Below are 27,932 nucleotides of genomic sequence, written 5' to 3' on the forward strand. Positions count from 1 at the left end.
AAAATCAGCCCAAATCAATTTAGTGGGTTAAAAAATCCTTAATCTACTGTTATTACAGCTCCACAACAACCTTAGTCCTTAAGTAGCCAATTTATACCGCTGATAAGTTTTACTGGCTTTCCTAAAAACAACCAGGTGTTTCTCTTCACAGTTTAAACTGATTCCAGGCTTGTAATGAAAGGTTTGTTAAGTTATCTTCATCATTTCCGTGCTGCCATTCTTTATATGAGATCAAAGTCACTTAGCACATAGTGACACTGCATCTGAATTGTTGTGATTTTCTGGAAATGGGGCATCAACTAAATTGGCTACAGTTCTTTGTATCTTCTTTCTGTAACAGGAGTGCACTTTAAACCCTAAGTCAATGTTTTCTTTAGCATACGAAGCTGTAAAACCCACAAAAAACTGCCTAGGTAATTACACAGCAAAGCAATATCTTTGATTTTATGTCCCATATTCAATTATAGTAATGGAGAAAAAACAATGCAGCATTACGCTAACAAAATGAAGCCAGTTTTTGCAACTGAACACTGATAAGCACTGACTGTTGTAACTACAGCATCCTGTCACGAGAAAAGGCTGGCTGACTGTGTTGCTTCTAACATCCCCTCAGGTCTACGGGCTCGCGCATTAGCAAACTTTACTGCCATCCATCTCTCCACCCATTTCCTTCCTCCTTCTCCTCACTGTGTTTGAGCGATTCAATTGCACTGTGCAGTTTTTAATTACAATGGAAGTTATGAGTGCTGGGGGGAAGGATTAGCATGTGGCACACAGCAAATTTAGCATGTGGAGGGATGGATTAGGCAGTAACACACAGAGGTATTATCACTGGGCTCTTTGCAGAGTACAGTTATGATTACACACGCATTGTCCTGCTAATCCACCAGCCCTGTCTGTGCGTAAGTGTTTCTGTGTGTGCGCGTGTGTGTGTGGGAGTGTGTATGTGTGTGTCTGTGCACACCTGCGTGGGTGTTATCTACAGTTGATGTGTTAGTGCTGCTATGCTAAGACTGAATTGTGCACTCATACCACAAATATACACTTCTCCTGCATTTTACACAATAGATGATCACTTTACTCTTAACCTAAATTTTATTTTTCTCAGGAAGCGTACACTAACACAAAATTATGTAAATTAAAAAAAGGAGTGAGCGGCAGAGAAAAAGTCTGATTAAAAGAGGGGCTGAAGAGCAACTCAGCTGCAGATACTGTAGTTGTAAAAATAATGTCTTCAAGGCACCAGTAAACATGACATATGAATTTCTAGTCATAAATATCTCCCTGTTCTGATTCATAATTTTAATCAGCTTCCCTGGAATCAAAGTGCTCAATGCTGCAATATTTTGACTGAAATGAGAATAACCAAAACCTCTAAGATGCATCACCAATGAGTGTAACTGTGAAAAATCCTCTGATTATTGTTTGGTCTGTAACGCTTGGAATTTTTCAATCTGATCGATGGAACAGAGTCCCAAGGTACGCATCACTGTGACCCTGAATTTTAGTTGGGAACTATTTTTCCTGTAATTAGTCTTTTACTGTCAAAGTAATATCCTTTTTCTCCTGCTTTTATATTAAATAATAAGATGTGTTAACAATAAGATAACAAAATTCAAAAGTTTAGACACAGACTTGTTTCACAGCAACCATTTTCAGGTGAACTGGTAAGTAACCACAGGTGTTACTAATGACATTAAAGTTCTATTTAATTTAGATGCAGAGGATTAATGTGATTAGTAACACCTGTGTTTACCTTCTTTGTAATATAAAAACAGCTGCTGTGAAACAAATCTATTGTGATAACTAGAAAACACTGAGCTCATAATAAAATGATCATCTAATACTTTTTTGTCACATTAATAAGAATAAGTCTTCATATTAGAAAACATTCTTTTTCATGTGACATTATTACATGCAGTTTACTTGAGGTGAACATATTAAAAAGGACTGTGATCGTGATTAACTAGACACCAGAGAAATTAAAGGCTTGAAGCTTAAAGGACAAAAAGAAGCAAAATATAGAATTGCTTGCCTTACATATTTCTGAAGTACACATTACACATTCATAATAGATTTTGCATGAACACGAAGCTGGTTTGACAACCTAATAAATCTTCAATGCCACCTATTTAACTATTAATGACTGCTAGTCTTCATGGTGATGGTGATGAAGCCTTACAGATGCATCTACAGCACGGTGGCTCCCCTGAATATGTGATTTTCTCTCTGCGTGACAAGGCCTTAGAGTAGAGGAGAAATCTGATGTGAAAACTTTAGATGCAGAGGAAGCTGAAACTGTCAGCAGCAGGTAGTTGGGAGACAAAGAGACAGAAAAGGAGAGAGAGAAGCCGAGAAAGGAGAGTGAGACTTATCGCTTTAGAAACACCCAGGGGATGCTGGTGACTGAAGCTCAGTCAGTCTAGGACCAGTGATGAGATAATGTCATGCACACACAAAAGCATATACTTAGAAGAATGCTTAAATGTCTGCTTAAAATGTCTGTGTGAACACACATGCACATACATAAACACAAAGAAAAGCACAAAAAGACAAACCTGCAGAAAAATCTGAACTCACTGACAGAAAAATCTGCCATTTTCTAATTCTGAGACACTGGATCTTGCCATTTTTTATAATAGCATTTTGTAATACCTCGCTGAATATGCATATGCATCTCCATTTTTATTTGTAGACTGTATATTAAAATGGGCATAGTTTCAGGTTCTAAAAATACTCGTGACCACCAGTGCTAACCCTTAGCTTCCTAGTACACACAGCAATGGTATCCAAAATCCTACGTCGCCTCGTTGTCAAGTTATCACGTTCACAAGGCTTTCAGAAAACTTGATCTTTGACCTTAAGGTCAAGGTCACTGAGATTCAAACTGATCTGAGATTTTTAGTAGATGCACCTATTGTATTAATTTGAAAATCATAGGTGACTTTCTTCTTGAGTTATTGCATTAACAAGATTTTCAGAAAACTTGACCTCTGACCTTGACTTTGAGGTCAGTGTCATTGTTGTGACATTGTTGTAATTCTCAGTGACCTCTGACCTTGAGGTCGTGGTCACTAAGATTCAAACTTATCCAAGATTTACTAGCTCCACTTAATTTTAAGGTCTTATTGTTGCCTCATTCTCAAGCTCTCACATTCACAAACTTAGATTTCCATCTTCTAAAAACCTGGGCATCCAGATCAAAATGGGCAAGGTATACAAATATAATTTCATGAGAATGCTGGAACAAACAAAATCTGACCTTAAAAGTTTGATGGACTTGCCCTTGTCCCTAACTGGCAGAGTAAACAGTAAAATCAATTTATTACCCAAATTTATTTATCTCTTCCCATTTCCAGTTTCTCATCAAATAAACAAACAATCAAAAGCCCCTGATGCCCTTTAGAAGATTAAAAAGACAGACTGTCACTGACCAGGTGCCGCGCGCACACACACACACACACACACACATCCCCTCAAAACTAATTTCTATAAACATTCATACAGAATTCTACAGGGTTGTGTCCTATGTTCCTGCATCCAATGGCATCAACACAAAGTCACTCAAGTCACCCACAGGCAGGGAACATCATGTTTCTGGATCATCTGTCTGATCTCTCAGCAACAACTTTTTCACTAGTTATAAATGGTGTTTACACTCATCATATGGTGCAGCCCTGGGCTCAGCACAGTGGGTGTCTCTCTTGCTGGAACTTTTCTGGCCATGTTGGCTGCCCATTCAGCAGTCCTGCCCTGACATTACCTAGATCATTTGGTTGCTGCACTTCATCATCAATGCTTATTAGCACCTTTAGTGCTGTAATCAGCAGGCCTTTCTCACAGAGCTGTCAAAAACAATTACTTTGGCAATGCAGAGTCACTGCGTTCTGTGTGTGTTCAAGAATCTCTATTTGCATTGTCGTGGATCCAAAAACAAAACAGAAAAAAAAAAGTACTCACTGCGAGTAGAGCATGCGTGAACGAACGATAAACTTGAAGATATACTCGAGGGCTTTGAGGGTTCGGAGTATGGGCTCACACTGTTCTCCTCGACTGGACACATCTAGATACCTCTTCAACACCGACATCAGCTTTCTGGGGAAGAAAGATACGGGGGGAAAAAAATCAGGAAGGAGGTGCAGGATGGGGAGAAAGGAGACAATCAAAATCATTCAGACAGAATTGTCATTCCTTTTCTGATGTTGCACAGGTTGGAAAGTTAATCACCAACTCCATTTTTCACTTCCATAGAGCAGAAAGACGGAGTGTAATAGAGTGCGAGCAAAAGAACCAGAGAGAAAAACTGTCAGAGTGGTGGCTGTGGAAAAATAGCAAAATAGTATTTCACACCTCAACAGATGTACCTTTCACACAGCTCACAGACATTTTTATTTGCCCTCAGATGCATGGTGAAGAAATCATTCTCCAACACATGCACACCCTGCAGGCGTCTTTAGACACACACATAAATATTCTGCTGTGCCAACGCAGTTGGAGAGAGGTTTGGGTAGCACAGAGTTCAGTCTAAGTTTACAACCTACCAGAATCTTCCTGTTTAACCTTCCTGTGTCGCAATATTATACAACACTAGAACATTTGTACAGTAGCTCTATAGCCTTTTGGTTTTGTGATACCTCAATTTCCATGAAGTGGCAACAGCGGATCGCTCGCTAAGAACGACCACTTTAAAACTACACAATCCTCTTAAACAATAAAAGTCCTTTTAAAACTTGACTCCAATCTGGCCTCACTGCCATTAGAGTGGACTTGATAATATTTCCAATGTAATTACTAGTAAGTGATCCCTAGTTTTGTTTTGGTGCAATAGCTTAAAGGGAAGTACAGGAGGATTTATTCCTTCTGAGAGCAGTTTAAAATATGGTGAGAGCAAGTTAGACAGTTTTACATAATAGCCTCTGGGCTGACAGGCGATAAGCTGCAGTGACCCTCTTAAAGAGGGTGAATACTAACATACTAACTGGAGAGGGATGGAGTTATGATAGAGGCACATATGAAACGATAGAGTGGAAAAAAGAAAGCAAAGCAGTGAGGAGGAAGAAAGTTATGAGGATAATTGGGCAGGGAATGCTGAGAGGTGGAGCAGTGGGAGGAAGTGAGAAAAGATGCAGGATGAATAGAAGTCAGGCGTATCTTTAGACATGTTGGTAATTTTCTAGTGGATGCTTTGGCACTGTAAACAAATGTGTTTTAAAGTGAAAGCAAAGTAAAATTAGAGGTGAGGGAAATAACCATCTTGTCCACCAAGGTGAACCCAGTGTACAGGCACCAGGGAAATACAAGTACAGCCATCCCTGTCTACTGCCTCAGAAATCCAGAGTGGAAATCAGCCTTCCATCCCTTATCAAGGGGAAACTGATTTCAGAGCCTCAGCTAGGGGACCCTGCTTCTCGATCTCACAGACTAATATGGGCTCCTTCCCCTCCATACAGGTGATGTTCCATTGTCCCTATAGCCAGATTTGTCAAGCAGGGATTGGACGATCAGAGGGATCGCCAGGCCCTCTGCCCAGAAACACTAAGGAAGGAACCCCCATGGCCCCTCCTGTAAAGTGTGGGCGCTTCCATTAAATCACCATAAAACACGTTTTCTTTGTCTGAAGTGGAAATGCTGATAATTAGTCTATTTTCATCTATTATGAGTGTACAGTTTTTGTGTTTGCGTGCTGCAAAGTAAATTCAATGAATACACCATGTATGAGACCACTTCATTATAATGTGATATTTTGCCGGCCATGCAGGACACGCTGGAATGCGATATTCTCATCAGTCCTACGTGTCGCTGCCTCATTTACAGCATCTTTTCAATAAGAGTGGCATTTCCTATTTTATTCTTAAATGCGTGACATTTTACAGTGATTATGTGAAATATAAACTCATTTACCTCAGATTAATGTGATTACATAAGGGGTTTTCATCACCATATTTATTTCTATTGTCATTATACAAGTAAACAAAAACCCACACCATCGGCCTCTGGCTGCATCCTGTCACTCAGCACCGTTCAGACAAAAGCTCACATTTCCTGGAGAAGCCTGTCTCTATCTGCTGAGCTCTTGTTGTCATGTGTCACTGTGAGCTGTTGATACCAGGGATCTGACTAACCAAGAGTGAAGTTATTAATCACCGCACCATGCGGTTTATATTCAATTCACCAAATCCTTCAGCAACTTCCTTTGCTGCTCCTGTAAATGGGATGTGCTATTGAAAAGTGTATCTTACTCTTTCAGGAGTGACATGACAGTAAGAGGCTTCTGATAATGGAAATAACCTACTTGTAAGCCAGTGTAGCACTGAAATGTTGCTTGATGTAGGCCTCCAGCACTGTGTTGAAGTGCTGGAATTTTCTGTCAGCGATGAGCCCGATGATGTATATCTGCCAGACAGAAGTAAGAGAAGAGAGACTTTGAGAGTTTGTTAAACGCTTACAAAGCAGTAAAACATTTAAAAGGCAGATGAGAATTTTTGTATGATCATCTGACAGTCTTTATTTGGGAATAGATGGACAGGTAGATACAAAGATGTCAAGACTCGTTGAACGCAGAGATAGCCTGTCAAGATATCTGCTGCATGCGTTGACACGCACGCATGCAAAGTCAGACTCACAAAAACCACACACTCACCAAGGCATCAAACACAAGGATGTCATAGTCATCAGTCTGAGAGTGTTCCATCATAATGTTGAACAAGGCATCCAGAGTGTCCTGCAGAAACTACACACACATGTACAGGAAAAAAAAGAGAGAACCAGTCAAAGTACACACACGCTAGCCTACACACTTATTGAATGGCACACTTGTATTCACACCACTGACCTTGACCACCTCCTCTCCGTCAATGATTTTTAGCTTCTCCAAGTTTTCTTTGAGGAGTTCAGGGCGAGTCCTCCACTTGAGCAGACCCAAAAGCCCCACTACAGAGACGAGAAAACAAAGTATTTTTGATGTTCAGGTGGAAGTGGAGGTTACTCAACTTTCTTATAATGTAAATGTCATTTCAATTAACAGCATAATTAAAAAAGAGAGAGATTCTCCTTGGTATTGCGCAGAATTCAGTTTTAATTTCATGTGAAATATAGTAAGCTGATTTTTTCTGTGCTGTATTAAAATTGGAGTTGAAACAATAAATAATTTAATTAGTTACGCTACTTAACTGACAGCATTGACATTCAGAAATTTGCTGCTTTTCCCTGTTTTAAACCACTGTAAATGTAATCAACTGGGTTTTAAATATACAATAATACATATAAAGTTTATGCTTCCTGGGCAATATTGTACATTTAATTCTAGAGTCTCAAGTTCATCTCCATGTGCCAACAAAGTGGAGATATGTCATGTAATGATTGTTATATGGACAGTGTCCGTCCCTCTGGGACTTTCAAATCCACAGTCTGTGTCATTAATTCTGCTTCAGTTTGACACGGGGCAGATTTCCATGTCTCTGTAGTGCTGCCCACGTAAGGCTCACTGCTTTCCCTGTCCGGTAATTTCTGACTCACCGGGCCAAGCCGCACATCTGGTGGGTGGCCCTGAACAACACTGTGCACATGCATGCTTGAGAGCCCTTTGTGTGTGTGAGTGTGTGCATGTGTGTGTCTGTGTGCACGTGGTACAGGTGATTAATACAACAGGATAATGTTCATTATAGTGATGGACTGGCTTCCTCAGTAACAGCTGTTGAACTCCACCTGTCTCTGATGCACCTTACTGTCTGGGGTGTACGTGCTTTTTGCATTAGATGTAGATGTGCATTTCACTCTGTGTGTGTGTGTGTGTGTGTGTGTGTGTGTGTGTGTGTGTGTGTGTGTGTGTGTGTGTGTGTGTGTGTGTGTCTGGCCTGTGGGGCTGCCTGAGTGTGTAGGACAAAATGATGACATTCCCTGCTAATAAAATCCATGTATATACACAGCCTGCCCTCCATCCCTTGCTTATTATTCCATGACCACAAAACATATAGTCTAATTAAGATTCTGTTGACTCACCATTAATTGGTTAGAGGTTGTCTTTCCTCTAATTTGACCTCACCTCAACTTTTAACCCTAAACCTAAAAATAACACAGTCTTAGCGCGTTAGCAAAATGTTGATTGCATTTCACCACCAGTTTGTTGTTTTCTAGGGAAACATTTGAATCCAGCCCAATACATGAGGCCACATCCGACCAGTATTTCTTACAGACTTGTAAGGAGTGGATTTGTCCTCTACTAATTTCACAGCCAACCGATGATTCATTGTCTTTGCCTGGCCTTATTAGTCTGTTGAAAGAAGTTGTTAATTAATGGGGTTTTTTTTGGATGTGTCAGGCTTGATTTCAAGCACCCTCCTCCACATAAAGGTCTGCTTTGACCTTTTGTCATCTATTGTGTTTTCACGGCTGTTTCTGTTTAAAAATCGTTTGCCCTGCCAAGCCTCTAGCATGCTAACGTCGCCACAATATCACGCTTGCACGTACCGTTTTGGGTGAGTTTAGTGGAGCAGACCAGGGTGGAGATGGTGAAGCTGTCTCTAGAGCTCACAGACAGGCCTCCTCCTCCCCCAGACACGCTGCTTGAGCTGCGGCTCAGTGTGGACATCTTGTGGGGGTCACTGTGATGGTTGCGGGTTGAGGCCAAATTCAAGTAGCAGTTCACGTCTTCCATGCGCTTGCTGTCACCCTAAAAGCACAAAGTCATTTTTAACAAAATGCTGTGGACACCATTAGTGCGCCAAAATTGTTAAAGATGGCATAGATGTATGGAAATTGTCTCCGCTTACAAGACGTCTTGATGTAAATGAAAAACTGAACGATTTGATACATTTGTAAGATTTGTAAAGAGTAATCCTCTGTTATGCCTAAGCCTTATTTACTTATGCCTTAATTTCTGTGAACTCAGAGTTTTGGATACAGTGGTGTCAGACAAGTTAGAAAGATAGAAGCTTTGAAAAAACAGAACACCGTTAATTTGTCACATCAACGTCAACGGTTCTTCTACGCTGATTGCTTCAGGGTGGCAGGTAGTGGGTAGCAGGAGCAGTGGGACAGCTCTGGCACGGCAGAGGTGAGGGCATCAGTGAATGTCATATTTTCAACTCAGCACCCTCAACTCTGTCCTCATTAATGCCACATCAGTAAATAATGAGTGAGTGGCTGGAAAAATTGGAGAGTAAGAGAGTGAAGCCATGAGCGAGAGGAATGCAGGGATAATGAGAGATAATCGAGAAAGAGGGCACAGAGGGACCATCCATTTGGTCTTTGAGTGAATCACGAGTAATTAATCTTCATTGGGTTTGGCATTTAATCAATATGGGGATTCAATCTTAGCTTGGGCTCATTTGGCAGGAAATCTATTTGGCTTCACTCAACCTGTCTGGGTGGTCATAATCTCTTATCTATACTCGCTACATGTTTAGGTCAGTTTTGATGATTGTTGCATTTAAACATACATTGTTAGACGTTTTTCCCGGTGCAAACATCTTTCAAACTTATTTGTAGATTATCTACTATACAGTATTTTCAACAAATAGCTGTGGACATTTTCACCACTTTTGTTTGACCTTCATATTGTAAATATAAATTCATCATAAAAGGATCATTCTTTGTTTGTTATTATGTGTTCGTAGGTCTATGCGCTATTCTGTAAACTGGAAAAAGAGGATGATGGTATTTCCTTCGAGAGGACACGGAATCCATTCATTAGTTCGTCTATCTTTGTGCAAAAGCTCTGCCGCTGGTTCTGACCTTGAAGACCACAAGTTCATGAAGTCCATCCTGCAGAACAGTCCCATCCTCCTTCATTAGACGCACAAAAGCCATAGCGAAGTTCTTCTCACTCTTATCCTTGGCTGCAAATGAAGGAGAACGATAAGTAAACAAAACTAGAAATGGCCAGGGGAAAAACACATCAGGGAAATAGAGAAAGGGCGGAAGGAGTTTGAGAATTCACACGCAGAAGAAAGAAAAAGTGCTCATTTGTTTAATCAAGTATGTGTAATGATGCCTTGGCTCATTTTCCAAATAGGTTAGACTCATTCTGTCCTTTCAGTGTCACATTATACTCAGGGGATCAGAGAGGAGGAGTTAACAGTGATGATCTAATGAAGAATGCAGACAAGTAGAGAGAGACAGAGGGTGATACTTACACTCCTGGGAAGAGCGATGTCTGAACATAAAGCGTAAATGAATTCTGTGCATTTCTTCCAGGGGGACTGCCACCTGGAGGATATCTCACGTTATTGTAGAATATAATAAAGCAGATAACCTAAAGACATACTGACAATATGTGATTTCTTGCCTTGAAAGTTAGAAATGAGAAATGCAAATGCATTATATCAAGACAACGGAACGAAGAGACTAGTAGATAAGGAAATAAAACACACACACCTTAAACGTCTCCATCCAGCGGGGCTGTTTGACTTGGTAGTAGATGACAGATCTATACTCACTGACTGCCTTATCCCCTGCTCCCAGACAGATGGAGTTCTAGGAAAAAGAGAGGTAAAGAAAAATACGCCTCACAGTGACTGGAAAGAATTTATGTTTGTGTGTGCATCCAAGATGGATTTGCCTTCTGGGATAAATCCGTATCCATTTGCCCTGACTATGAGAGGGTGAGTAAGTGTTTCATCAGTGCTGTGCTTGCTCACTGACCTATACCACCTCAATCATTTAATACACAACATGTGTGTGTGCACCCGCACACTTTATCTATACCCTAGACACACATAAACCAATCACAGTTCACAGAAATCCCTCTTGAATCCACTGATATGCTCTGTCCCTGTACTTCACATTTCCTCACCTGTATGACTTTGCCCTCCTCATCACAGACCCACATAATGACCTCGACGTTTTTCTGGGTTGTCTTGTTGTATTTGTCGAAGTCCCCGCCCTGTAAGGTGAGGTAGATGTCATTGCGAACATCTCCGGGCATAATGATCTCTGGGAAGCCAAGCTTCCGGGCTACCACGGTGCTACGGTCCACGAGGTGAGGGTATTCCTTCCGAATCTGCACGATGTCACCCACCAGAGCCTTCATGGTGACCCACAGACCTATGGATAAGAGAATGAAGAAGACTGTGTATTAGAGATGGAGGAAGAGAATGTATTACTAAAAACAATGATGTGATACTAACTTTTTATATGTTATTTCCTTATACATATTATTCTTCTGCACTACAGAAAGAGTGATACAGAGTTGTAGTTGTGTTGGGTTAAAAGAAGCTAGAAGAGGCTTTTCAAGCTTATATCTGGTCACATTTCTAGTTAGAGCCATGAGATTTATATTTTTTGTAGAGCTGTTTGTTGGGAACCCTCAAGCACATATGAAATCTTCCTATCCTGGCTTTGGAAATCTTGATGCCGGTAAATCTGAGCAGGTCTCAGGTGATCAGCCCCATCCTCAGTTCCTCACTTCTTTCACTGGCTCCATTCTCTACTGCAAGACCAGGCCCAGGCTCAAACCCAAACCCAGCTTTGTGGCAGCTGTTGCTAGAAGATCGGCTTCGCCAGCGTCTCCAGTCTGCGTACTGAAGCATGTTTGGGCAAGACACTGAACCCAGAGTTGGCTCTGATGTGTCAGAGTGAGAGTTTGTGTGAAAACTGTATAGAAAAAAAGTTCTTCTTTGAATGTATGTGAATGAGCACCATAGTAAAAAAGTGGTTTGAGCACACAGTCAGAGTAAGGGTATATACCAGTTACTTTTTATGCTTATTCTTCATGCATGTATGCATTTCTGTAAAATACAACAGACCAGAAAGAGAAAAATGCCCAAATAAGATTTGACCTGCAGGAGCCTCTATCATATAAAACAACCTGTGTAAAAACAGGGTATTTTAATGGGCACGAGCATAAACTGAATACTTTAAAGAACTTTGCAGGACCACACCTGAGCAAATTTAGGAGTGTTTACATGTAAATACAGGCATCACTCAAGTCTTCTTTAAAAAAGGGATCGCAAAACGAGTGTTCATTTATTTTTCTGTGGGAATGTAAATTCAAATGGAAGTCAGGTAAATTAAAAAAAAACTTCAAGGACCTGTAGCATTAAATCTGAATTTTAAAAAAAACGTTAAGATGTTTTCAGGACCAACAGAAACCCTGAAACATGAGGCCTGAGGGCTGAACTTAATGCATGCTTTATTTTATGTAAAATGTTACTGTTTATTTATGGGAAACATAATAATAAAATGATCTGGGGACGTGCTGGCATTGCAGACAAGACTGCAATAAATGCTCGAAAAATGCTGTGCCCCATTTAGGAAATGGGAGCAAAGGAGGAAAAGACAAGATGGAGGTATTATTATTATCGACAGAATTTACTTCTAAAGAAAATGGACTCTCAGAGGGTTTCAGAGAAATTAGGTGAAAAAGCAAAGAGAAGGAATTGGGAATCAAAAGGGAAAAAAGAGGTGAGCTATTTTAGGGAAATACATAGGTGGTGAAATCTAGACTGTGTTACAAACCCACATTTTCAAGGCTAACCACAGACCTACAGGGAAAACACTCAATGTGTTTTGTGGTGTGTGTGTGTGTGTCTGGACAGTAGTAAAAGCGCCTAAAAGTGAGAGGAAGGAGAGATTAGGGGTGAGTAATGTTAAGAGCAGGCATCTGGTGGCCTCAAGTGTTCCTTCCATATCTGCTTGTTCAAGTGCTCCTTTCATTTTCCAGGTTATGCCCAGGGCCTTCAGGAGCGAGAGGAAGATAAAAGCTGAGCGATATGACAGTGCAGTCGGATATGTGGGGTTACTCTATGTGGAACAAGACAGTGTCACCCATAGGGCTTGTCAAAGTCAGCCATAAACATGAGGTAGTGAGCAGCAAGACTGGAGTCCGGTCAGGGAGAAATGGAGGTTAAGTAATATGAAAACACCGGCTCAAGGGTGGGTGCCATACATCAGGATAATGTCCTTCATTCTCCACCCCGGTGCAGAGAAAAGAGGTGAAGATGCAATGAAGAATTGCCATTTTATCTGACCACAAATGACTGGAGCATACACAGTCCAGTGGGAACCTTCAGTGCGTGCAGGACTTTTGCAAGAACTGCCACATGGCTAGGAACAAAGAACAAAGCCTGGGAGTGCAAAAATGTACCTTGGCCACCACTGTCTCCTCGTGATGTTGTCACTTTGTTCAGTAAGGTGTGGAGAAAGTCATTTTCTGCAACTACCCTGGAGCCAAACATACAAACACAAAGAAAACATTCATATGCAGAAAATTACAGTACTGTTTTCTTAATTTTATGGGTAATAGATTTTCAGGTTTTTAATTCTAAGAAAAGGTCAGAGAGAGGTGGAGTGGGAAAAAGAAACAAGAAACAGGACATACGGGAAAAAGGGGATGAAATACTGCTTCTCTTCATCGCATTCAATCTTCCCTTTGATGATATCGCTGATGTCCATCACTGCCAAGAAGACAAAACAAATGTGTCTGTGATCACAGACTCAAAAAGGTACTAGGTAGTAATCCGTAATGAGGATTCACATTAGCAAAACACCACATTAGAAAGACTGGCCTCCTTAATGCTTGTTGTTAGGTTACATGAGGATATAGGCAACTTAGAAGTGAGATTCTTAGAAGCCAAAAGTGTAGAAAAAAGGCGCTTCAGGGTCCCCATCAACATTTTAGCTTTGTACAAAGGATAGCTCCCAGGTGTAAATATGCTCAATAATACCCGAAACAGCACAAGCAGAAGCAAAACAATGTTGACCTTTAGGGAACACAAGTAAAAATGATTGAACCATCTAACAAAAGTAATTATTGATAGTAAAACTGGTGGAATTTGGTACTGAAATGAACCGTGTTAGCCTTTTCTCTTGTGAATTGGACAAAAGCTATTTCTGTTGACCCTCAGCATTAATCAAAAAGACCTGTTCTCGGGGTCACCATATGCTCACAAAGCATTTACAAAGCTACTTTTTTTAAAAAGGGTTTTAACCCTGCACTTTTTAAATCCACAGACTTGCAGTCTTCTTCTCTGTCTTCAAATTATGCAATAGTGTGTTTCCCAACATGTTCACTACATTTGTTGATTAGTGCTCAATATATCTGTTCATTAGTGGAAGAGTGTGTAATAATGTAGAGTCCCGTACATGTAACAAAACTGTAAAATAAACATTGCTTATCGTTGAACTAGTTAAGACTGACAATGAAGATTGCCAATGTATTTTTTCCACTCCTTTATCACTAGGGCTAGAAATTTAGTAGCACGTCGGAAAAAAAAAAAAAAACTCTGCATTGTCTCTTCATGACTTACCTGCCACCCCAAAAGGCCTCCTCAGGCCCTGAGTAAACTTCTTGTTGTTTGCTTCTTTCAGGTCCATCCTGCCTACTCTTACAATCTGACAGATCAAATAAATCTTCTCTCTGCTCAGGTCTTTGTTTCCCAAGTCCTGTTGAACAAAGACAAAGAAATTGTGCATGAAATAAATTCAGAAATCAGGAATAAGGAAACGAAAAAAAATGCAATGTAATCTTCTGAAAAGAAATAGGTCACCTATTTCATCTCTCCACAGCTAAGAACAGTGTGACATTGCCCTCGTGTGGTCACTTACTGTAAAGACAACCTTCAGGTTGTTGAGCATGTCAATCTCTTTAGGAAAACCTTTGCTGCCCCAGCGTACTAAGTAGTTCTCACTGTACAAAGAAGGGTAAAGAGTTATGAATAAATAAACACTTTTAAAGTAATTTTACATTTAAGCAAGCAACCACATAAAGATTATGTCATCATTCATAAATAAATTTGCAGACATGCTCTACTAGCCAAAATGAAACTGCACTGCAGCCTGACTGATACACATGATTCACAATGAAAACAGTTTCAGTGAAACTTAAGCTGAAATCTTTGATCCCCTTGGAAACTGCTGTAACTACTAATTCTACCCTGTGTAGCTACATAAACATGTAGGAGACACCTTAAGGGAGGAGAATAGAAAAGCAGACCCCTAGAAAAACCTGTGGATGCAGTAAGGTTAAAAAATAGGAAAACCTAGTATCTTTCTAAAATATTGAAACCTACTATTTTTCACTTTTTTCAGGGAAATGTGGGTAAAAAAAACAAAAAAATGGTTATCTAAGAAAATAGTAAATTATTTAAGCACATAAGCACAGATGAGACAGAAGTGAATCAGAGATCACAGCCAATGGCAAGAAAATATGAAAGAGTAGCTGTGGACACTATATGTTATAAGAATAAGATGACAGACTTGGGTCTATCTTAATACTTTCAGCTTCTGTGGCTGAGACATAGATATAGCCAGTATGACAGTGAGTGACAGGGCTTAACGTCAGCACTGTCAGGCACCACACAGTGCTGCCACTCAGTATGTGCGGCCCTATAATTTGTAGTTTCTGTATATTTATTTTTGGCATGCCGTTGTTCACATTTAACAGGGCTTAGCAATAGCAGAGAAACAATGGAGAGGTATACAGACACAAGAAGAAATAGAAAAAAGGTTTTGCATATATGTTTTATACAGCAGAACAATTGAGGTAAGGTTAAAAAAAAAAAAAACGACAACAACATCTAAACAAACTAGGGATGTAATTTTTCAGCTGGAACTATGATGTTAATTTCCAAAGAATCAATTACATAAGAAAATATCACCTTATCTTTCAGTCTGTATGTTTGTGATTTAACACAAAATAAAAAGTCATTTCCTTTCAGTGACACTGGAAAATATATAAGACCTGCAATAACTTTACTTCACAATGTGAAGCCAAATCTTCCTGAGCGTCTAATCCACCTGACAGGAACAGATGTCTGAAACACCTTTAGCGAATAAGGTAAGGAAAGAGAAGTGACACCTGATGATGGTTTGCTTATTGGGATCATAGAGGGACATGAAGAGCTCTGAGTCCTCTCCAATGCGACAGACAAAGTTCCTCACAAAGACGTAGAGGCTGTGTGTGGGGGAGGACTGGATCCGTGCTGAGATCCCGCTGTGGTCTGTCTGGATGTTGGACTGCGTGAGAGGAAATTAATTTTAGGAGATAACTACTGATGAGGATTTAACAGGATAAAATTCCAACCAAAAGTGTTCATTTTGGCAAGGGTCTGATAAATGTGTTTGGCTGCTCTAATGTTTTATAATTAGTGGTTACTTATTCTAAAATGTACCAGCTGCAGCTGCAGATTGTGGGTTTGTGCGGGAAATGGAAATCACTGAGTAAGAAAATCATCAGAAATGCATTCTGTCAATGAACTGAGTCAAGGCTGAAATGAAAAATTGGCTGGATGGAGTTGAAGTGAAGTTAAGCCAATTTGTAAGGAAGTGAATTCTTAATTAGTCCAAGCTAGCACACATGACTGGGAAGTAAAATGTATTATTTAAGGACTTTTTCATAGGGGTTAAGTTTTATTTTACTACTGTATTATTTTTTTTTAAAAGTAATAAAGTCGTTTTTCTACTCGTGTGTAGTTCAGGGTAACTTTTACATGAACTTGTACTACCCCAATAATGGGGTAGAAGTTACTCCAGAAAACAATTCCCTGGTTGTTGCTGTCGAGCTGCAAACCACAACACTGTCGTGAGTGTGACATCACATTCACCCTTGGAAAGACATTTTCTATATGGCCCTCTCCTTCCTACAGTTTGGTATATACCTGCTCCTCTTTGATGCGTTCACCGATCTTGGCTGTGGCCTCCTCATGGGCCCGAAATAGACTGATGACGCTGGCTCGCTCTGGCTCCAAGATGTTCCCGTCGTCATCTCGAACAACCTGGTCCAACTCGAGGATCCTGGTGTGGGGAGTAATAGAGGGAAGATTGATACAAGGTGAACAAGGATGAGGGAAGAGCAACACAGGAACACAGCAAGGGGTATGGACCGGGAGGCAAAGGAATAGAGATTGTAAGACAAAGTTCTCAGGAAAAGAACAGAAAGATGTTCAAAGGAGATCAAACTAACATGAATTATACAGTCAGTCTGACAAAAATCTGGTTGGTTGATTAAGCTTTAAACAATGAGAAAGTATAAACATGTTTAAATATTAATGCAGGCATACTTGTTGCCATAGTCAATCTTGGAAGTAACTTTCTGCTTTAGCTCCTTGAATTCATCACTAGGCAGGGTGCCAGACAGGAGCTGAGAACGCCACTCCATCAGTTCCCACATCAGCCTCTGGACCTGTTTGACACGTGCCTCTTTATTGGCCTGGAGAGGTAAATAAATGATGTTAGATTCAGGCGCACAAACACACACACACACACGAATACAAAAAAGTGTCTCACTGTTTAATTCATACCACAAATAGCTGCTTCCATATGCTTCCCCACTCCCTCAACGTAGTGGTCACCTCCTTCACCAAGGGCATCTCTGCAGACATCACCACTTCCTCATCTCTGTCATAGCATAAGTAATGGAAAAACGGAACAAATTAAAAAAAACTTTTGAAGACAGTTAAAGACGACTTATTTTTAGTACTGTTATTTTTTTTAATTTTACATACCCTCGTTTTTCAATTATGACTTCCTTAACTTGAACAAAACTGACTGGAAACACTCCCTGGAATACATGTATAGGAGGTGAGTGAGGAAACGATAAGTGGTGATAGCTTGGAATATTCTTTTCCACAAGAAAGAATAAGAAAAGTAGAACTCTCACATGAATAAATCTGGATGACCGCTTAAATGTGCTTTAAAGCTTTCTGTTAATGTAAATTTTCACTGATATTATGCTTGTGTAGGCTCTTACCTGTTGAGCTTTGTTCCTAGACAAGTAGCCTCTGTACCAACCTGAAAGACAAAGTGGCATCTTACTATCAAGACAGGAAATCAGGATAGCGTAGACTCTCTAATTGGAACAACATCACTACCTTAAAGGAGTCCAGCTCCATAATTTTGTGGAGATGGAGCTGTACTCCCTTAAAATGGTATCAGAGAGGGGGATGTTGTCCAACATTAGGACAATACCTCTGACCCACTCCATGACGTGCTGGCCAGTCACAAGAGGATGTTCAGTGAGAGACTGAGATTTCCCAAATGCACCACGGAACGACACAGGAAATCATTCCTGCCCATGGCCATCTCCCTGTACAATTCCTCCATCTAATGCACAGTACACAGTGCAATAATTACACCGTTTTGCACATGCTCTGCAGTGAAAATAACAATAACAAGTTTTGCAGTTTAGAGTAAAATGTCAATCATATATATTTCACCTTTGCAATATTCTGGATATTTATAATTGAGCTACTTGTACATATTGGAGCTATTTCTTATATTTTGTAAAATTTGTAATATATTGTATTATTTAATTTAGTTCTTAATTTAGTCTGTTACCGTTATTGTCTTGGAGCAACTGTAACCACATAATTTGCTTAAGGATTAATAAAGTATTCTGATTCTGGAAGTAACAGCGATGTAATAGTTTTACTCACTGGTCACTTTGTTAAGTACACCAGTTCAATTGCTTGTTACTGCAAATATTTAATCAGCCAATCACATATCAGCAACTCAGTGCATTTACATGTTCAAGACAACCTTAAGAAGTTCAAACAGAGTTTCAGACTGAAAAAGTGACTGAAGGGACTCTGAACGATGCACTGTTGTTACAGCGAGGCTCGCTTGTCTGCCAGCTAAGAACTGAGGCTACAATGTGGTTGAGCTCACCAAAATTGGGTGGTAGAAAACTGGAAAAAACATTGCCCGGTCTGATGAGTCTTGATTTCTGTTGCAATATTCAAATAGTAGGGTCTGACTTTGGTGTAAACAAGATGTAAGCATGGAACCATCCGGCCTTGTATAAACACTTCAGACAGGTGGTGGTGTAATGGTGTTGGGGGTATTGTGTTGTCACAGTTTGGATTCCTTAGTACCAATTTAGCATTTTTTATTTGAATATTGCTCGTGACCATGCTCATCCTTTTATGGCCAGAGTGTACCCATCTTCTGATGGCCTCTAATGGCTGTTTCTGTGTGACAAAGCCCAAATCATCTGGCTAATTCCATAGACACCAAATCTCCATCCAACCTTTGAGATTTGCATCAGGAAGGTTCACTCTGCACCAACTGTATTATGCTATCATGTGAACATGGACCAAAATTTCTGACGAATGTTTCCAGCATCTTGTTGCATCTATGCCAGGAAGAATTAAGGCAATGGTGAAGGCTAAACAGGGCTTAAACCCAGTACAAAGGTGTACCTAAAAAAGTGGCAGTTGAGCGTACATATTATTATATTTTACATATATTTATCATGTTTATGCTCCATAAAATGTAACATTTACAAATACACGAACAAAATATACTTACTAACATGCAGTTTTTCAATAACAAATAATTTCAAAGGTTTACACATCTATGTATAAAGTATCTGAACCACACTGACAAACCAGATAAACGTCTTATTTAACACTATCTTACCTTCGCAAACCTCCTGGATGTGGACAGTTTCGCCCACCTCCAGGGAAAGGTGCTTCTCATTTTGGCCAACAAAGTTCCACTTTACTAAAGAAGAAGAAAAAAAAATAAGTGAATAAAATAAATATATAAATAAATAAGTTGAATATATAATTAAGGTTATTGTTACAACGGAAAAATAAACTTGAACACAAACACTAAGTGTGCAGTGGCAATGCGTCGGTTACAGGAAGATTTTAGTACACACGGTGAGCTAGCTTGATTAATGACGTCACACGTTATAAGACTTAAAAAAAAGGCTAACCAGTAAAAAAACACAAGTAGCAGTGAAACACAATAGTAGTTGGTGACTAAGTAGCTTAAGGTAAATATAAATAGGTAGCCCAAATAAGTTAGTGTATCCAGATGCTGGCCAGCTGCAAACGGTGGCACACACGAGTAGGGAGGCAACGGAACAGGTTGAGGAGCAACGCCTTTCTTCATTGGGCCTCAGGCTGGGCTTATGCGATAGTAAGCAGCATTTGTTTAGGTTTTGGGCTGTTGATAATCCGGAGATCTGGAGCAATTTTAAGACGTTAGGTGGCTCTTTTTTCTGCTTTCTGTCTTTTCTTTAATGACTGTATCAGTCAAAATGATCAGATTTAGGAAACACTGAAAGCAGCAATGAGTAGCGACATGCTTTGCAGCCAAAGACCAGTTGCACGGCAGAGGAAAAGTGTGCAGAGCACCGACAGCTACAGAGTCTATCATTCCTCTTTATGCAACAGTTCAGAGGCTTGCTCTCCTCCATTTGAGCTTAGAGATGGTTTGCCCTCAAGAAGAACTGCAGCTACAAAATGCCTGCTAATGAAATTGTGACTGTGCAAAAAAAAAAAAAAAAAAAAGCCAGAATATTTCTAGACCGATGCTTAAACTGATAGAAAAGGAAAAGGAAGCTTATTTGTGCGCACTTCGTGAGACTAAATTGTCAACATTTTTTTTCTTTGCATCAGACTTTTCTACTGTATTCAAACTTGAGACTTCCTTCTTCCCCCACTTCCTGTGTTGTAGTCTTACACAGACCAGGAAGATATTTATACTAGATACAATAAACAATATTTTCTTTGAGTAAGTATATTAGAAAGTGCTTTAAAATGACTTTTTAACACACCCACTGTCAGCATCAGTCTCATGCTAGAAGTAGATGAACTACTCAGGTGAAAAAACCCTACATGGTCTATCTTTTTGCAAGTAGGTTAAATGATAAATCAATGCAGTGGCTGCAACAGACCAGTGAACCTCAGTTAATAAAGTCTGTATTAAGAGGCAGAAATCTGTGTCTTTTCCAAGTGTGTGCCTGCACTGCATATCTAATGGCAACACACACTGATTAGCTCCGCCATATTAAACCCACATACATAACAGATAAACTGCACACTGTACTTGCCCATTCTAGGATTTGCTCCTAGCCAAAACCAGGCTTTCACTTTCAAAAATGAAAATTTTTAAGGACTGTTTATCTTCTAGCTTCTGTATTTATGTGCTGCATGCTATGCAATTTGTAGAGATTGCCTACTTGCAGCTGCTTATTTCTCCATCTTTGCTTATGATTTTATCCCTCACAAACCACTGCACGAACCTCTTCAGTGCAAATAAACTATAATTAGCGTAGTTGCACTGAAGTTAAATGATGAATAAGATTTCAGGATCTCAGTTCTTTGGAGGGATTAAAGCTGATGTCTACCTCCTAAAGCTCTTTGAGGCCTTTGGCACCTGCCTACATCCGCCAAGCAGGAAGTGATGGGAATCTATTTTTCTCATTTCTATTCATTGGCTGTATAGGCTAGCATCATACCGTAACAGAAAGGCACCATAAAAACTGGATGTGCTTGCACATACTCACACAAAGATACATACAAACAAGCACATGTTGACTTACCTACACCATACCGCTCTCTTGTGGTTTTCGTCCAAGGAACCATGATTGTGTGTAATCCTTTACCTACTTTATACTTTTGTCTTTATAAATCTCCTAGTTTGTCCGTCCACCTTAACTTCTCATTTCTGCATTTTTTTAACGTTAAATGAAAGCAATAAGCCCATCCCCCTTTGCCTCTCTTCCCCTTCTGTGTCTTCTCTCTTCCTGCCTTCAGGCGGTTAAGAGGAAGTGGGTGAGTACAACAAGGTGGAGTCCTACAGCACCCGCAGGCTTTTGCAGCCTGCGATGTCTCTACTTTCCTCATTTAGACTCGCCTTCATTATTCAAAGTAAAACGTCAGTAACACATGATGACAGTTACAGAAGGGTTAGAGTTGAGAGGATGTCTGAGTGTCAGACCGGGCCAATACGTGCACATTTTTTGTTGCTATTTTTTTCATGTTTTCATATCTGAAAAACGCAGGTTGTCTGCTTTCTCACAGTAGCATCTAGCCGTTGAACCGCTGATGACTTAAACCATTAGTCTCACAGCTTATTCAGCCATCGTGCACATAACATACCCTGACCTTTTCCTTTGTGCATCACCATTTGAGCTTGTGAAATCAAATGTTGTAGAAGGCAAAGCATCAGAGGATATGGCTTGATGATGTGTTCTATTACAGATAATTTGAACTCCCCCCCTCCTCCTCGATCTACAACCAGAAAGGTAAAAGTGGAGAAAACACTATAACAATCCGAATGGCTAGGCAAGCACTACAATACCAATGCTAATCTTTAACAATTTTATGTTGAATAGGAAGGGACGATGTGTTAAAAGCTGCTTGGGTTTTTTCTTGCATGAGACATCAAATCACACTCTGTTTTTTTATATGAATTTTGCTGCTCATTAAAATTGATCTAAAAAGACTAAAAAAAAAAATGCCTGTAATAACCCAGAGGCCACGTCATCAAGCCCTGCCTGCCTGGCCAGCTCTCCATACCTCATTAATGGTTAATTTAATATGCATGTGAATACAGTGAAAAGGAGCTAATGACCACATTTCAGCAGGATGAAGCAAAAATTATCTGACTTTGGCAGTCACTAAAAAACTTTCTAATGTTTGCAATGTTAGCTGAAAGACACATAAAAGACTGCATGTATAGCAACCGCAGCAATTTTGTCTCTTTAATCGGGAACATTCCTGCAGCTCTATATACTTTCTAAACTGAAACTGCACTCATACCTCAAAAAACAGCGAGAGATGTGAAGTGACGCAGATGTTAACTGGGCCCTGAATTCCTGGTTTCAAGAATCTTATATAAAACTAATATTCAAGTTGTGGACTTTGAAGAAAACACTCCTTAAATAAACACATATTTACCCTGTACCTCCCACAGATTATGTTGCCTTGGTAACCATTAGCTTTCCGTTCTTGACAGCATCCTTCACACAGCAATTGGCAACAAGCATCCATAATTGATGAGACCTTTTTTAATATTATTAATCACTCTCTTGACATTAATTATAACCTACACTCTTAGAATAGTAAATAGTAACTTTTCAGAGACCAGTGGGAAGTAATTAATATCCAAACGATCCATTTATAACCTAAAAATCATCCTCCAGTCTTTATGAACTTCATCATTAGTATGACAGTCCAAAGCAATCAAAGCCATTTTTTAAAAAAGTACCCTGTGAATATAAACTCAATTCTTCAAACCATTTTCAATTGGTCGCTGATTGTCCTTGCAGCTTGTCTTCTGTTATAGTCCCTATTAGGGGAAATATGGATGACTCAGGGATTAGTTTCTTCTGGAGATCTTCACAAGACAAAGGACCAATCAAAATACTCTATGTGAGTATTACTTTTTGGACAGCCAATGTAGAATATAAAAGGCCTCTTGGCAGGTTGGCTCTCAACCAATAAGGCTATGGCTGTCAGGTTTTGACAGCATCATTGGTTGAGGCTGTCAAAACCTGACAGACACATCAAAAACTGATCTATCATCAGCATATCAATGTTATTGTGGGTGATGTGTTTTACTTTTGTTATGATGGTGATTTTAGAGGCTTACTCACATCACACATTTAAAATTAGCTATGTCTGAAATGATCCTTGAAAATGAAATAGTATTCTTTACTAAAGTGAGGACATAAAGGGATTTTGGGTACTTCACAAGTGATAGCCAATGTGTATAATCCATAGACTGTAAATGAAAGGTAGAGCTACTCTTGCTTTGTCCATTGGGACGTTGTGTTGAGAAGCTGCAAGTGTAAAGTTTTTGCCCTTACCAACTTGGTGATTTGAAACTTAATGAAACTGAATGTGGCAAGAATTGAACTAACCAAGAAATCACCCAGTGCTCATAGGCTGCTTGTCAATATATCATCCTGTTTGACTCTAGTGGGGACCAGGCTTTACAAAATTAATGTTTTATGCAGTGTGACTTTAACATAGAGAGTGAACACATGTCCCTTTATAGGCCACCCATTTTTTAGTTTTTGATTTTTACGTTTCAAATCATGGTCAGTTAAGTCACCGTATAGGGTTCAATGCCCTGTAACGAGGAAAGTGTTCACAGAGGTTTATAGACCATGGCACCTAACCTTAAGTCATAAGAGTCACCTGCTGGTAACCTTAGAAAACATTGTGGGTTTGAGGCACTTCTGCATTTGCTTCACTTCTCAGAACCTGAAGTATACATTTCATATAGTCTGTGTTATAATGTAGGTGAGATCATTTGAAACCACACCTTGTGACTCTCAAGTAACATCATTTGAAGTTGCAAATCAGGACATCATTGCAAAACACAATCACAAGTAAATCTAAATTCCTGGTAGCGGTTTATCATAATAACATGGCAGAGTTTCACAGCAAGGCGTTCATGCATATTTACCACAGCTTCTCAGCTGTTAAACATATAGATAAACTGGGTGCATTGGAGTTGCCAGCTAAGTTAACATTTGCAGTATATCAAAAACTGTTATTTATAAGAATAAAAGGGATAGAAAGAAATCACATTAAAAAAAACTGTATGTATGGGTCAAAAAGAAAATCCAGAAGAGGGGGCTAGAGCTCTTAAATGGTTTGTTTGTTTGGTTTTTTCAAATATTTCCTTATATCTTATCAGTAAGAAGTATTTGCTTCCTTCTGCTCCTTTCTGAACGGGAAATGGTCAGCTTTTTGGTTTTTGGTTTTCCTTGTGAGTAGAAAGGCTTCCAGCGATTTCGTGTTTATTTGTTTTAGTATGTATTAACACTTGTTACTTACATGTTCGAAATAAAGATTTGGCTGATTGATTGACTGATCAGTATATATTGTTTTCTGAACATAGTGTTGACATAGACTAGGCACTACACACGCTGGTCACTTTATTAGTTATACCTTGCTAGTAGTTTTGGCTTCGTCGTGGCTCTATAGATTCAACAATGTGCTGGAAACATTCCTGAGACATTTTGATCCATATTGACATGATAGCATCGCACAGTTACTGCAGACTTTTTTCCATGAGGAAAATCTGCATGATGCAAATCTCAAAGCTGCCCTATTGGACTGATCTAATGACTATGGAGGGCATTTGAGTACAGTGAACTCTTTGTTAATATTACTCTTAGTTAATATATGATGGCATGCAGATACTTGCTCAGTAGTAGGAAAATAAAGACATCCCACAGGTTGTTATTCACTCTCAAAACATGCCTATTTTCTTCTCATCCCTGTGATGCGTTCAAGGTGCACATAAGAAGTTGTGGTCAGTGTTTCAGCACTACAGAAGACAGTGAGCATAAAAAGTAATTTTTTTAAGTAGGAGGTGTCAAATACAATTTCAAATTCTTTCCAAGTAGCTCAACAAATCAAATGCACACAAACATTTCTGTGCACTTTGACACAAATTGTGTCAGCTAGCTAAAAGTATATTTCCCAGGGAGAGCAAAAAAAACCCCAAACAAACAATGTGCAAGCCTGAGAGATGGAGAAAGAATGAGGACAGAAGAGGAAGATGAGAGATTATTTTCAAAGGTAAGCAGTGCTCAGCAAGTGCCATTTACTGCACATGACCCTTAGTCTGGTTTGTTGGGTCATGTGACACATGGGTGGAAAATACGAATTCTTGCCAGCTGGCTGTCATCAGGGGCTGATTGTGACTCAGTGTATATGAAGAGCCGACCGGGTTTCTTTCTCTGTCCTCACATGGTAAGCAGGCTCTGACTGATGTACTTCCGATTTTATCCTCGCCCAACAAAGCATATATTGCAGCACTAATTTACTTCTCTTTTTCTGTTTCCATCTCCTGTAAATAAAATAGGTACTGCAAATCCTACTTGTATAGAATACCTCTTTTGTTGCAAGCTAGAGTCCCTTGTAACAAAGTGGGTGCCAATACCAACTACTAAGGACTAAGTTGCAGGCAGGTTTGGAGGGAGATCCACACCTGTTGGTAGTTGCTTTTGGAGGTGTTTCTATTTGGCCTGGGTCTGTTAGTGGAGTAATGGTAAATTTGAAATGTTCTGTAGAATGCCCTTGTGTGAGGCAGTTGTTGGTGGGGCTGCATGGTTGGCTTGCTGTTGGGTTATTTTGGGATGGTATCGATAGTAGAGGAGTTTATTTAGATTAACTTTCCCTGCAGGGATAAGCAACTCAGTCCACTTGTGGGCTAGTTGGCTTGCTGTTTTATATTATTTTGTGTAGAACCTGATTAAGACCTTGTGTCACTTTCCTGTCTAGGTGAACAACAGCATAATTGGGACTTAAATGACGCAAGTGGGTTTTGTGTTTTAAGTATATGTCATGGGATACATGAGGACTAGGGTTGATAGGCAGTTAGCTGGGTGGGGGGGATGTTTCAGTTTGGCATTATTTAGTGGTGTGTTCTGTTTTGTACTGTGGTAGCAAATAACTAGTATCATAGTCAGTGCTAGTAGCCTTTTTTCTGGTTGAAATGATGGCTACAGTAGCAGAGTCTGTAGATTATCCAAGTGAGGCGATATTGGATAAATGTAAAAGAGATCAGTGTTGAAGATTGTTGTACATTTTAATCTTTATAAACAGGCATTTAAGGATGCTTTACTGACTTTAAGCTTTATTGCTTTAACAGCTGAGTTGGTGTAACAAAACTATTAGTTGAAACAGTCTAGTGTTTCAAAGCATGACGATGTGGTTGTTGAAGAAGGCGTGGTGGGGTCGCCAGTGCAGGCCTGAGTAAGTTTTAGTGACTTAACTTTTGAACAGAGAAGTAGCTCAATCTAGCACTGGCTTTAGTCCAAATGACTTGGGTTTTGGTCACCATGTTCGAGGAGAGTTACAGCAGGACAGTGGTCTTCCTGATCCTACTGGATTTAAAAACTGGTCTACATATCCGGTCAAGAGAAGAACTAGTGGCTTCTGAAACAAAAATGAAATTCCTTTATGGACTGCATGCTGAATAGTGTCTTTAGCCTAGAGCAGGGGTCCCCAATCCCAGTCCACGAGGGCCGGTGTCCCTGCAGGTTTTAGATGTGTCCTTGATCCATCACAGCTTATTTAAATGGATAAATTACCTCCCCAGCATGTCTTGAAGTTCTACTACTAATCATGTGATTCAGGTGTGTTGACCCAGGGTGAGATCTAAAACCTGCAGGGACACCGGCCCTCGTGGACTGGGATTGGGGACCCCTGGCCTAGAGGATCAAGTGTTGACCCTTTGCCTCTTGTTAATTCACCTTTACAAGGAAATTTGTGGGCTCCTGTTTGCACCAGTTCTTAGAACTGAACTACATCATTTCTACTCCAGATAAAGTCTATCAGTTGTCATGGTAAATGGTCTGTATTTGTATAGCGCTTTACTTAGTCCCCTATGGACCCCAAAGCGCTTTACACTACATTCAGTCATCCACCCATTCGCACACAGGTGATGGCAAGCTACATTGTAGCCACAGCTGCCCTGGGGCGCACTGACAGAGGCGAGGCTGCCGGACACTGGCGCCACCGGGCCCCCTGACCACCACCAGTAGGCAACGGGTGAAGTGTCTTGCCCAAGGACACAACGACCGAGACTGTCGGTGCCGGGGCTCGAACTGGCAACCTTCTGATTACAAGACAAACTGCCAACTCTTGAGCCACGATCGCCCCATTTTCTTACCATTGCCTGATGAGAACTGGATGGGAACTGCTCAGTTCCAGTTGGGAGTAGTTGCAGAGGTCTTAGAGCAGGGGTGTCGAACTCCAGGCCTCGAGGGCCGGTGTCCTGCGAGTTTTAGATATCAACCTGGGTCAACACACCTGAATCAAATGATTAGTTCATTACTAGGCCTCTGGAGAACGTCAAGACATGTTGAGGAGGTAATTTAGCCATTTAAATCAGCTGTGTTGGATCAAGGACACATCTAAAACCTGCAGGACACCGGCCCTCGAGGCCTGGAGTTTGACACCCCTGTCTTAGAAGCATCGAAAGGTTTCAAACAGGGTTGTCTTAAGTGTCTTTGAATAATCTTGATTTTACTTTTAGGACATGTAGAATAGCATAGCCACTCCCTTCTATAATAATCTAGAAAGGAAAGGCTATGCTCAATTATTACACCTCATTCTTGTTCGATGTTCCCACCCACTTTGACACCACATGGTAGAGAAATTGCATCCTTTATTACACCAGCTGAATTATTTTCAGTTAGTTATGCCATTTGGGTTGAGAAATGCTCCTGCCAC

At 40.1% G+C, this 27,932-nt stretch overlaps 1 protein-coding gene across 1 annotated transcript in view; it reads right to left on the reverse strand.

Annotated features, from left to right (window-relative positions):
• Positions 1 to 21,465, reverse strand: part of LOC116335174 (dedicator of cytokinesis protein 2) — a 91,568-nt gene extending 70,103 nt beyond the window's left edge. Inside the window, exons 1-21 of the mRNA XM_031758828.2 lie at positions 21,272 to 21,465; positions 19,357 to 19,440; positions 17,687 to 17,727; positions 17,442 to 17,497; positions 17,238 to 17,334; positions 16,998 to 17,146; positions 16,596 to 16,731; positions 15,797 to 15,954; positions 14,545 to 14,626; positions 14,247 to 14,382; positions 13,319 to 13,394; positions 13,085 to 13,161; positions 10,793 to 11,043; positions 10,375 to 10,473; positions 10,134 to 10,206; positions 9,733 to 9,836; positions 8,467 to 8,668; positions 6,833 to 6,930; positions 6,641 to 6,730; positions 6,293 to 6,393; positions 3,961 to 4,095 (exon numbers count right to left, since the gene is read on the reverse strand). Coding sequence (XP_031614688.1) covers positions 3,961 to 4,095; positions 6,293 to 6,393; positions 6,641 to 6,730; positions 6,833 to 6,930; positions 8,467 to 8,668; positions 9,733 to 9,836; positions 10,134 to 10,206; positions 10,375 to 10,473; positions 10,793 to 11,043; positions 13,085 to 13,161; positions 13,319 to 13,394; positions 14,247 to 14,382; positions 14,545 to 14,626; positions 15,797 to 15,954; positions 16,596 to 16,731; positions 16,998 to 17,146; positions 17,238 to 17,334; positions 17,442 to 17,497; positions 17,687 to 17,727; positions 19,357 to 19,440; positions 21,272 to 21,314 — 2,288 coding nt within the window. The 5' untranslated portion in view covers positions 21,315 to 21,465. The remainder of the gene's footprint in view (positions 1 to 3,960; positions 4,096 to 6,292; positions 6,394 to 6,640; positions 6,731 to 6,832; positions 6,931 to 8,466; positions 8,669 to 9,732; positions 9,837 to 10,133; positions 10,207 to 10,374; positions 10,474 to 10,792; positions 11,044 to 13,084; positions 13,162 to 13,318; positions 13,395 to 14,246; positions 14,383 to 14,544; positions 14,627 to 15,796; positions 15,955 to 16,595; positions 16,732 to 16,997; positions 17,147 to 17,237; positions 17,335 to 17,441; positions 17,498 to 17,686; positions 17,728 to 19,356; positions 19,441 to 21,271) is intronic.
• Between the last annotated feature and the right edge of the window lie 6,467 nt (positions 21,466 to 27,932).

Source organism: Oreochromis aureus, linkage group 2, assembly GCF_013358895.1.
Source record: "Oreochromis aureus strain Israel breed Guangdong linkage group 2, ZZ_aureus, whole genome shotgun sequence".
In the NCBI taxonomy this organism is placed as follows: Eukaryota; Metazoa; Chordata; class Actinopteri; order Cichliformes; family Cichlidae; genus Oreochromis; species Oreochromis aureus.